The sequence below is a fragment of the Oncorhynchus nerka genome, linkage group LG10, assembly GCF_034236695.1.
Source record: "Oncorhynchus nerka isolate Pitt River linkage group LG10, Oner_Uvic_2.0, whole genome shotgun sequence".
NCBI lineage: Eukaryota > Metazoa > Chordata > Actinopteri > Salmoniformes > Salmonidae > Oncorhynchus > Oncorhynchus nerka.
The window spans coordinates 98012676-98027823 of NC_088405.1; the positions used below are offsets into that span (position 1 = coordinate 98012676).

At 41.3% G+C, this 15148-nt stretch overlaps 1 protein-coding gene across 1 annotated transcript in view; it reads right to left on the reverse strand.

Annotated features, from left to right (window-relative positions):
• Nucleotides 1–15148, reverse strand: part of LOC135573810 (relaxin receptor 2-like) — a 217333-nt gene that overhangs the window by 38116 nt on the left and 164069 nt on the right. Inside the window, exon 16 of the mRNA XM_065023998.1 lies at nucleotides 14162–14257. Coding sequence (XP_064880070.1) covers nucleotides 14162–14257 — 96 coding nt within the window. The remainder of the gene's footprint in view (nucleotides 1–14161; nucleotides 14258–15148) is intronic.

Here is a 15148-nt window from a genome sequence, read left to right on the forward strand (position 1 = left end):
CAATACACATCACTACACATCACTACACACCAATACACATCACTACACATCACTACACATCACTACGCACCAATACACATCACTACACATCACTACACACCAATACACATCACTACACATCACTACACACCAATACACATCACTACACATCACTACACACCAATACACATCACTACACATCACTACACATCACTACGCACCAATACACATCACTACATATCTATACACATCTATACACACCAATACACATCACTACACACCAATACACATCTATACACACCAATACACACCAATACACATCACTACACACCAATACACATCACTACACACCAATACACACCAATACACATCACTACACATCACTACACATCACTACGCACCAATACACATCACTACATATCTATACACATCTATACACACCAATACACACCAATACACATCACTACACACCAATACACATCACTACACACCAATACACACCAATACACATCACTACACATCACTACACATCACTACGCACCAATACACATCACTACATATCTATACACATCTATACACACCAATACACATCACTACACACCAATACACATCACTACACACCAATACACATCACTACGCACCAATACACATCACTACACATCACTACACATCACTACACATCACTACGCACCAATACACATCACTACATATCTATACACATCTATACACACCAATACACATCTATACACACCAATACACATCACTACACATCACTACACATCACTACACATCACTACACATCACTACGCACCAATACACATCACTACACACCAATACACATCACTACACACCAATACATCTATACACACCAATACACATCACTACACACCAATACATCTATACACACCAATACATCTATACACACCAATACACATCACTACACACCAATACACATCTATACACATCACTACACACCAATACACACCAATACACATCACTACACACCACTACACATCACTACACACCACTACACATCACTACACACCAATACACATCACTACACACCAATACACATCACTACACATCACTACACATCACTACACATCACTACACATCACTACGCACCAATACACATCACTACACACCAATACACATCACTACACACCAATACATCTATACACACCAATACACATCTATACACACCAATACACACCAATACACACCAATACACATCACTACACATCACTACACATCACTACACACCAATACACATCTATACACACCAATACACATCACTACACATCACTACACATCACTACACACCAATACACATCTATACACACCAATACACATCTATACACACCAATACACATCACTACACACCAATACACATCTATACACACCAATACACATCACTACACACCAATACACATCTATACACACCAATACACATCACTACACACCAATACACATCTATACACACCAATACACATCACTACACACCAATACACATCTATACACACCAATACACATCACTACACACCAATACACATCTATACACACCAATACACATCACTACACACCAATACACATCTATACACACCAATACACATCACTACACACCAATACTGAATATAAGATCAGCGCCAACTCACCATCAGTACGACCAAGAATATGTTTTCCGCGACGCGGATCCGGTGTTCTGCCTTACAAACAGGACAACGGAATGGATCGCATGCAGCGACCCAAGGAAACGACTCCGAAAAAGAGGGAAACGAGGCGGTGTTCTGGTCAGACTCCGAAAAAGGGCACATCGCGCAGCACTCCCCAGCATTCTTCTTGCCAATGTCCAGTCTCTTGACAACAAGGTTGACGAAATCCGAGCAAGAGTAGCATTCCAGAGGGACATCAGAGACTGCAATGTTCTCTGCTTCACGGAAACATGGCTAACTGGGAAGACGCAATCCGAGGCGGTGCAGCCAACGGGTTTCTCCACGCATCGCGCCGACAGAAACAAACATCTTTCTGGTAAGAAGAGTGGCGGGGGCGTATGCCTCATGACTAACGAGACATGGTGTGATGAAGGAAACATACAGGAACTCAAATCCTTCTGTTCACCTGATTTAGAATTCCTCACAATCAAATGTAGACCGCATTATCTTCCAAGAGAATTCTCCTCGATTATAATCACAGCCGTATATATCCCCCAAGCAGACACATCGATGGCTCTGAACGAACTTTATTTAACTCTTTGCAAACTGGAAACCATTTATCCGGAGGCTGCATTCATTGTAGCTGGGGATTTTAACAAAGCTAATCTGAAAACAAGACTCCTAAATTTTACCAGCATATCGATTGCGCAACCAGGGGTGGTAAAACCTTGGATCATTGTTACTCTAACTTCCGCGACGCATATAAGGCCCTGCCCCGCCCCCTTTCGGAAAAGCTGACCACGACTCCATTTTGCTGATCCCTGCCTACAGGCAGAAACTTAAACAAGAGGCTCCCACGCTGAGGTCTGTCCAACGCTGGTCAGACCAAGCTGACTCCACACTCCAAGACTGCTTCCATCACGTGGACTGGGACATGTTTCAGACATTGCGTCAGATGGAAATATTGACGAATACGCTGATTCGGTGTGCGAGTTCATTAGAACGTGCGTCGAAGATGTCGTTCCCATAGCAACGATAAAAACATTCCCAAACCAGAAACCGTGGATTGATGGCAGCATTCGCGTGAAACTGAAAGCGCGAACCACTGCTTTTAATCAGGGCAAGGTGTCTGGTAATATGTCCGAATATAAACAATGCAGCTATTCCCTCCGCAAGGCTATTAAACAAGCTAAGCGTCAGTACAGAGACAAAGTGGAATCTCAATTCAATGGCTCAGACACAAGAGGCATGTGGCAGGGTCTACAGTCAATCACGGACTACAAGAAGAAACCCAGCCCAGTCACGGACCAGGATGTCTTGCTCCCAGGCAGACTAAATCACTTTTTGCCCGCTTTGAGGACAATACAGTGCCACTGACACTGCCTGCAACGAAAACATGCAGTCTCTCCTTCACTGCAGCCGAGGTGAGTAAGACATTTAAACGTGTTAACCCTCGCAAGGCTGCAGGCCCAGACGGCATCCCCAGCCGCGCCCTCAGAGCATGCGCAGACCAGCTGGCCGTTGTGTTTACGGACATATTCAATCAATCCCTATACCAGTCTGCTGTTCCCACATGCTTCAAGAGGGCCACCATTGTTCCTGTTCCCAAGAAAGCTAAGGTAACTGAGCTAAACGACTACCGCCCGTAGCACTCACTTCCGTCATCATGAAGTGCTTTGAGAGACTAGTCAAGGACCATATCACCTCCACCCTACCTGACACCCTAGACCCACTCCAATTTGCTTACCGCCCAAATAGGTCCACAGACGATGCAATCTCAACCACACTGCACACTGCCCTAACCCACCTGGACAAGAGGAATACCTATGTGAGAATGCTGTTCATCGACTACAGCTCGGCATTCAATACCATAGTACCCTCCAAGCTCGTCATCAAGCTCGAGACCCTGGGTCTCGACCCCGCCCTGTGCAACTGGGTACTGGACTTCCTGACGGGCCGCCCACAGGTGGTGAGGGTAGGCAACAACATCTCCTCCCGCTGATCCTCAACACGGGGCCCCACAAGGGTGCGTTCTGAGCCCTCTCCTGTACTCCCTGTTCACCCACGACTGCGTGGCCATGCACGCCTCCAACTCAATCATCAAGTTTGCGGACGACACAACAGTGGTAGGCTTGATTACCAACAACGACGAGACGGCCTACAGGGAGGAGGTGAGGGCCCTCGGAGTGTGGTGTCAGGAAAATAACCTCACACTCAACGTCAACAAAACTAAGGAGATGATTGTGGACTTCAGGAAACAGCAGAGGGAACACCCCCTATCCACATCGATGGATCAGTAGTGGAGAGGGTAGCAAGTTTTAAGTTCCTCGGCATACACATCACAGACAAACTGAATTGGTCCACTCACACTGACAGCGTCGTGAAGAAGGCGCAGCAGCGCCTCTTCAACCTCAGGAGGCTGAAGAAATTCGGCTTGTCACCAAAAGCACTCACAAACTTCTACAGATGCACAATCGAGAGCATCCTGGCGGGCTGTATCACCGCCTGGTACGGCAACTGCTCCGCCCTCAACCGTAAGGCTCTCCAGAGGGTAGTGAGGTCTGCACAACGCATCACCGGGGGCAAACTACCTGCCCTCCAGGACACCTACACCACCCGATGTTACAGGAAGGCCATAAAGATCATCAAGGACATCAACCACCCAAATCACTGCCTGTTCACCCCGCTATCATCCAGAAGGCGAGGTCAGTACAGGTGCATCAAAGCTGGGACCGAGAGACTGAAAAACAGCTTCTATCTCAAGGCCATCAGACTGTTAAACAGCAATCACTAACATTGAGTGGCTGCTGCCAACACACTGTCATTGACACTGACCCAACTCCAGCCACTTTAATAATGGGAATTGATGGGAAATGATGTAAATATATCACTAGCCACTTTAAACAATGCTACCTTATATAATGTTACTTACCCTACACTATTCATCTCATATGCATATGTATATACTGTACTCTAGATCATCGACTGCATTCTTATGTCACTAGCCACTTTAACTATGCCACTTTGTTTACTTTGTCTACATACTCATCTCATATGTATATACTGTACTCGATACCATCTACTGTATGCTGCTCTGTACCATCACTCATTCATATATCCTTATGTACATATTCCTTATCCCCTTACACTGTGTATAAGACAGTAGTTTCAGAATTGTTAGTTAGATTACTTGTTGGTTATCACTGCATTGTCGGAACTAGAAGCACAAGCATTTCGCTACACTCGCATTAACATCTGCTAACCATGTGTATGTGACAAATAAAATTTGATTTGATTTGATTTGATTTACACATCTATACACACCAATACACATCACTACACACCAATACACATCACTACACACCAATACACATCACTACACACCAATACACATCTATACACACCAATACACATCACTACACACCAATACACACCAATACACATCTACACACACCAATACACATCTATACACACCAATACACATCACTACACACCAATACACATCACTACATATCTATACACACCAATACACATCACTACACACCAATACACATCACTACACACCAATACACACCAATACACATCTATACACATCTATACACATCTATACACACCAATACACATCTATACACACCAATACACATCTATACACATCTATACACATCACTACACATCTATACACACCAATACACATCACTACACACCAATACACATCACTACACACCAATACACATCACTACATATCTATACACACCAATACACATCACTACACACCAATACACACCAATACACATCTATACACATCTATACACACCAATACACATCTATACACACCAATACACATCTATACACACCAATACACATCTATACACATCTATACACACCAATACACATCTATACACACCAATACACATCTATACACATCTATACACATCAATACACATCTATACACACCAATACACATCACTACACACCAATACACATCACTACACACCAATACACATCACTACATATCTATACACACCAATACACATCACTACACACCAATACACACCAATACACATCTATACACATCTATACACATCTATACACACCAATACACATCTATACACACCAATACACATCTATACACATCTATACACACCAATACACATCTATACACATCTATACACATCACTACGCACCAATACACACCAATACATCTATACACACCAATACACACCAATACATCTATACACACCAATACACACCAATACACATCTATACACATCTATACACATCAATACACATCACTACACATCAATACACATCTATACACACCAATACACATCTATACACACCAATACACATCACTACACACCAATACACATCACTACACACCAATACACATCTATACACACCAATACACATCTATACACACCAATACACATCACTACACACCAATACACATCACTACACACCAATACACATCACTACACACCAATACACATCACTACACACCAATACACATCACTACACACCAATACACATCTATACACACCAATACACATCACTACACACCAATACACACCAATACACATCAATACACATCACTACACATCACTACACACCAATACACATCACTACACATCACTACACATCTATACACACCAATACACACCTATACACATCAATACACACCAATACACACCTATACACATCAATACACACCAATACACACCTATACACACCAATACACATCACTACACACCAATACACACCAATACACACCAATACACATCAATACACACCAATACACACCAATACACACCAGTACACACCAATACACACCAATACACACCTATACACATCAATACACATCACTACACACCAATACACACCAATACACACCAATACACATCAATACACACCTATACACATCAATACACATCACTACACACCAATACACACCAATACACACCAATACACACCTATACACATCAATACACATCACTACACACCAATACACACCAATACACACCAATACACATCAATACACACCTATACACATCAATACACATCACTACACACCTATACACACCAATACACATCAATACACACCTATACACATCAATACACATCACTACACACCAATACACACCAATACATCTATACACACCAATACACACCTATACACACCAATACACACCAATACACACCACTACACACCAATACATCTATACACACCAATACACATCACTACACACCAATACACACCAATACACATCAGTACACACCAATACACACCAATACACACCAATACACATCACTACACACCAATACACACCAATACACACCAATACACACCAATACACATCACTACACACCAATACACATCTATACACACCGATACACATCTATACACACCAACGTCATATCAATATACATCAGTATACACATCACTACACACCAATACACATCTATACACACCGATACACATCTATACACACCAACGTCATATCAATATACATCAGTATACACATCACTACACACCAATACACACCAATACACATCACTACACACCACTACACATCACTACACACCAATACACACCAATACACATCTATACACACCAATACACATCTATACACACCAATACACATCACTACACATCACTACACACCAATACACACCAATACACATCTATACACACCAATACACATCACTACACACCAATACACATCTATACACACCAATACACATCACTACACACCAATACACATCTATACACACCAATACACATCACTACACACCAATACACATCTATACACACCAATACACATCTATACACACCAATACACATCACTACACACCAATACACATCACTACACACCAATACACACCGATACACATCTATACACACCAATACACATCACTACACACCAATACACATCACTACACACCAATACACACCAATACACATCTATACACATCTATACACATCTGTACACACCAATACACATCTATACACACCAATACACATCTATACACACCAATACACACCAATACACACCAATACACATCACTACACACCAATACACATCACTACGCACCAATACACACCAATACACACCAATACACATCTATACACATCTATACACACCAATACACACCAATACACATCTATACACATCAATACACATCTATACACACCAATACACACGAATACACATCTATACACATCTATACACACCAATACACACCAATACACATCTATACACACCAATGCACACCAATACACACCAATACACATCTATACACATCTATACACACCAATACACACCAATACACATCTATACACATCAATACACCTCTATACACACCAATACACACCAATACACATCTATACACATCTATACACACCAATACACACCAATACACATCTATACACATCAATACACACCAATACACATCTATACACACCAATACACATCTATACACATCAATACACACCAATACACATCTATACACATCTATACACATCAATACACACCAATACACATCTATACACATCAATACACACCAATACACATCTATACACATCTATACACATCAATACACACCAATACACATCTATACACATCAATACACACCAATACACATCTATACACATCTATACACACCAATACACATCTATACACATCTATACACATCAATACACACCAATACACATCTATACACATCTATACACATCAATACACAAAAATACACATCTATACACATCTATACACATCAATACACACCAATACACATCTATACACATCTATACACATCAATACACACCAATACACATCTATACACACCAATACACATCTATACACATCTATACACATCACTACGCACCAATACACACCAATACATCTATACACACCAATACACACCAATACATCTATACACACCAATACACATCACTACACACCAATACACATCACTACACACCAATACACATCTATACACACCAATACACATCTATACACACCAATACACATCACTACACACCAATACACATCACTACACACCAATACACATCTATACACACCAATACACATCTATACACACCAATACACATCACTACACACCAATACACATCACTACACACCAATACACATCACTACACACCAATACACACCAATACACATCACTACACACCAATACACACCAATACACATCACTACACACCAATACACATCTATACACACCAATACACATCACTACACACCAATACACATCACTACACACCAATACACACCAATACACACCAATACACATCAATACACACAAATACACACCTATACACATCAATACACACCAATACACATCAATACACACAAATACACATCTATACACATCTATACACACCAATACACATCTATACACATCTATACACATCACTACACACCAATACACATCTATACACATCTATACACATCAATACACAAAAATACACATCTATACACATCTATACACATCAATACACACCAATACACATCTATACACATCTATACACACCAATACACATCTATACACATCAATACACACCAATACACATCTATACACACCAATACACATCTATACACATCTATACACATCTATACACACCAATACACATCACTACGCACCAATACACAAAAATACACATCTATACACATCTATACACATCAATACACACCAATACACATCTATACACACCAATACACATCTATACACATCTATACACATCACTACACACCAATACACATCTATACACATCTATACACATCAATACACAAAAATACACATCTATACACATCTATACACATCAATACACACCAATACACATCTATACACATCTATACACACCAATACACATCTATACACATCAATACACACCAATACACATCACTACGCACCAATACACACCAATACATCTATACACACCAATACACATCTATACACATCTATACACATCACTACGCACCAATACACACCAATACATCTATACACACCAATACACACCAATACATCTATACACACCAATACACATCACTAAACACCAATACACATCACTACACACCAATACACATCTATACACACCAATACACATCTATACACACCAATACACATCACTACACACCAATACACATCTATACACACCAATACACATCTATACACACCAATACACACCAATACACATCACTACACACCAATACACATCTATACACACCAATACACATCTATACACACCAATACACATCACTACACACCAATACACATCACTACACACCAATACACATCACTACACACCAATACACACCAATACACATCACTACACACCAATACACACCAATACACATCACTACACACCAATACACATCTATACACACCAATACACATCACTACACACCAATACACATCACTACACACCAATACACACCAATACACATCAATGCACATCACTACACATCTATACACATCTATACACATCAATACACACCAATACACATCTATACACATCTATACACACCAATACACATTTATACACATCAATACACACCAATACACATCTATACACACCAATACACACCAATACATCTATACACACCAATACACATCACTACACACCAATACACATCACTACACACCAATACACACCAATACACATCACTACACACCAATACACACCAATACACATCACTACACACCAATACACATCTATACACACCAATACACATCACTACACACCAATACACATCACTACACACCAATACACACCAATACACATCAATGCACATCACTACACATCACTACACACCAATACACATCAATACACACCAATACACACCTATACACATCAATACACACCAATACACACCTATACACATCAATACACACCAATACACACCTATACACATCAATACACACCAATACACACCTATACACACCAATACACATCACTACACACCAATACACACCAATACACACCACTACACATCACTACACACCAATACACATCTTTACACACCAATACACATCAATACACACCAATACACACCAATACACACCAGTACACACCAATACACACCAATACACACCTATACACATCAATACACATCACTACACACCAATACACACCAATACACACCAATACACATCAATACACACCTATACACATCAATACACATCACTACACACCAATACACACCAATACACACCAATACACACCTATACACATCAATACACATCACTACACACCAATACACACCAATACACACCAATACACATCAATACACACCTATACACATCAATACACATCACTACACACCTATACACATCAATACACACCTATACACATCAATACACATCACTACACACCAATACACACCAATACACACCAATACATCTATACACACCAATACACACCTATACACACCAATACACACCAATACACATCACTACACACCAATACATCTATACACACCAATACACATCACTACACACCAATACACACCAATACACACCAATACATCTATACACACCAATACACACCTATACACACCAATACACACCAATACACATCACTACACACCAATACATCTATACACACCAATACACATCACTACACACCAATACACACCAATACACATCAGTACACACCAATACACACCAATACACACCGATACACATCACTACACACCAATACACACCAATACACACCAATACACACCAATACACATCACTACACACCAATACACATCTATACACACCGATACACATCTATACACACCAACGTCATATCAATATACATCAGTATACACATCACTACACACCAATACACATCTATACACACCGATACACATCTATACACACCGATACACATCTATACACACCAATACACATCTATACACACCAATACACATCTATACACACCGATACACATCTATACACACCAACGTCATATCAATATACATCAGTATACACATCACTACACACCAATACACATCTATACACACCGATACACATCTATACACACCAATACACATCACTACACATCTATACACACCAATACACATCACTACACACCAATACACATCTATACACACCAATACATCTATACACACCAATACACATCACTACACATCTATACACACCAATACACATCACTACACACCAATACACATCAGTACACACCAATACACACCAATACACACCAATACACACCAATACACATCACTACACACCAATACACACCAATACACACCAATACACACCAATACACACCAATACACATCTATACACATCTATACACATCAATACACACCAATACACATCTATACACATCTATACACACCAATACACACCAATACACATCTATACACATCAATACACACCAATACACATCTATACACATCTATACACATCAATACACACCAATACACACCAATACACATCACTACACACCAATACACACCAATACACATCACTACACACCAATACACACCAATACACATCACTACACACCAATACACATCACTACACACCAATACACATCTATACACACCAATACACATCACTACACACCAATACACATCTATACACACCAATACACATCACTACACACCAATACACATCTATACACACCAATACACATCACTACACACCAATACACATCACTACACACCAATACACATCTATACACACCAATACACATCTATACACACCAATACACATCACTACACACCAATACACATCACTACACACAATACACATCACTACACACCAATACACACCAATACACATCACTACACACCAATACACACCAATACACATCACTACACACCAATACACATCTATACACACCAATACACATCACTACACACCAATACACATCACTACACACCAATACACACCAATACACATCAATACACATCACTACACATCACTACACACCAATACACATCAATACACACCAATACACACCTATACACATCAATACACACCAATACACACCTATACACATCAATACACACCAATACACACCTATACACATCAATACACACCAATACACACCTATACACACCAATAAACATCACTACACACCAATACACACCAATACACACCACTACACATCACTACACACCAATACACATCTATACACACCAATACACATCAATACACACCAATACACACCAATACACACCAGTACACACCAATACACACCAATACACACCTATACACATCAATACACACCAATACACATCACTACACACCGATACACACCTATACACATCACTACACACCAATACACATCTATACACACCAATACACACCTATACACACCAATACACACCAATACACATCAATACACATCACTACACACCAATACACATCTATACACACCAATACACACCAATACACATCACTACACACCAATACACATCACTACACACCAATACACACCAATACACACCAATACACACCAATACACACCAATACACATCACTACACACCAATACACACCAATACACACCAATACACACCAATACACATCACTACACACCAATACACATCTATACACACCGATACACATCTATACACACCAACGTCATATCAATATACATTAGTATACACATCACTACACACCAATACACATCTATACACACCGATACACATCTATACACACCAATACACATCACTACACACCAATACACACCAATACACATCAATACACATCACTACACACCAATACACACCAATACACACCAATACACATCACTACACACCAATACACATCTATACACACCAATACATCTATACACACCGATACACATCTATACACACCAACGTCATATCAATATACATCAGTATACACATCACTACACACCAATACACATCTATACACACCAACGTCATATCAATATACATCAGTATACACATCACTAGCACAGCGATATACACATCAATACGTTAAAAGCAAAACACATAAACCACATTCTTCAGTAAAGGTCCTCAATCAGCAGTCTGAATTGCCCCAGAGGCACCAATTCATCACATTTTAGAGTTAGCCCTCTAGAGTTAGCCCTCTAGAGTTAGCCCTCTAGAGTTAGCCCTCAGAGTTAGCCCTCAGAGTTAGCCCTCAGAGTTAGCCCTCTAGAGTTAGCCCTCTAGAGTTAGCCCTCAGAGTTAGCCCTCTAGAGTTAGCCCTCAGAGTTAGCCCTCAGAGTTAGCCCTCAGAGTTAGCCCTCAGAGTTAGCCCTCAGAGTTAGTCGTCCCTGAGACCAGGTACGGTGGAAGTTTAAGGTGGAAGGCTTTATAAACAAAAAGAGGGCAATGTATCGATCTGCGAGACTTCAAAAAGGGCCTGTTATTGTCAGCTTCCTGTGGTAATGACATGTTTATGACCTGCAGGTTTAAGTACTGTTTAAGCACCACAGTTTGTAGTTGGTCTGGTTGTAAGTTATAACCTGTTTATGACCTTGTTATAGTAGCGTTATAGCAGATGTAGTGTGACTCACCGCAGTCTGTATTTTTCCAGGTCTCAGGTGACTGAAGGGAAACACGATGACCAGGAACTTCTCCACAGTCAGGTAGGTCAGCAGCAGAACAGATACCTGGAACAGAGTGACAAACACTGTGTCTGTGTGTCTGTCTGTGTCTCTCTGTCTGCCTGTGTCTGTGTGTCTGTCTGCCTGTCTGTCTGTCTGCCTGCCAGTCTGTCTGCCTGTCTCTGAGTCTCTCTGCCTGTCTGCGTGTCTGTCGGTCTGTGTCTGCCTGTCTGTCTGTGTCTCTCTGTCTGCCTGTCTCTGACTGTCTGTCTGTCTGCCTGTCTGCCTGTCTGTCTGTCTGCCTGTCTGCCTGTTTCTGTGCCTGCCTGCCTGCCTGCCTGCCTGCCTGCCTGCCTGCCTGCCTGTCTGTCTGTCTGTCTGTCTGTCTGTCTGTCTGTCTCTGTGTCTGTCTCTGTGTCTGTCTCTGCCTGTCTGTGTGTCTCTCTGTCTGCCTGTCTGCCTGTCTAAAGGGACTCAGGCTGCTAGAACAGAGTGATCCTCCAGACTTCCGGGGAAGTGTTAAAATGCACCAGGATGAGAAGAAACAGTTGAAAAACTCAGTCTGAGTCGCAAATGGCCCTCTGCCTCCTAAATGGCCCCTGCCTCCTAAATGCCCCCCCTGCCTCCTAAATGGCCCCCTAACTCCTAAATGGCCCCCTGCCTCCTAAATGGCCCCCCTGCCTCCTAAATGCCCCCCTGCCTGCTAAATGGCCCCTGCCTCCTAAATGCCCCCTACCTCCTAAATGCCCCCTGCCTCCTAAATGCCCCCTGCCCCTAAATGGTCCCCTAAATCCTAAATGGCCCCTGCCTCCTAAATGGCCCCCTGCCTCCTAAATGGCCCCCTGCCTCCTAAATGCCCCCCTGCCTGCTAAATGGCCCCTGCCTCCTAAATGCCCCCTGCCTCCTAAATGGCCCCTACCTCCTAAATGCCCCCCTGCCTCCTAAATGCCCCCTGCC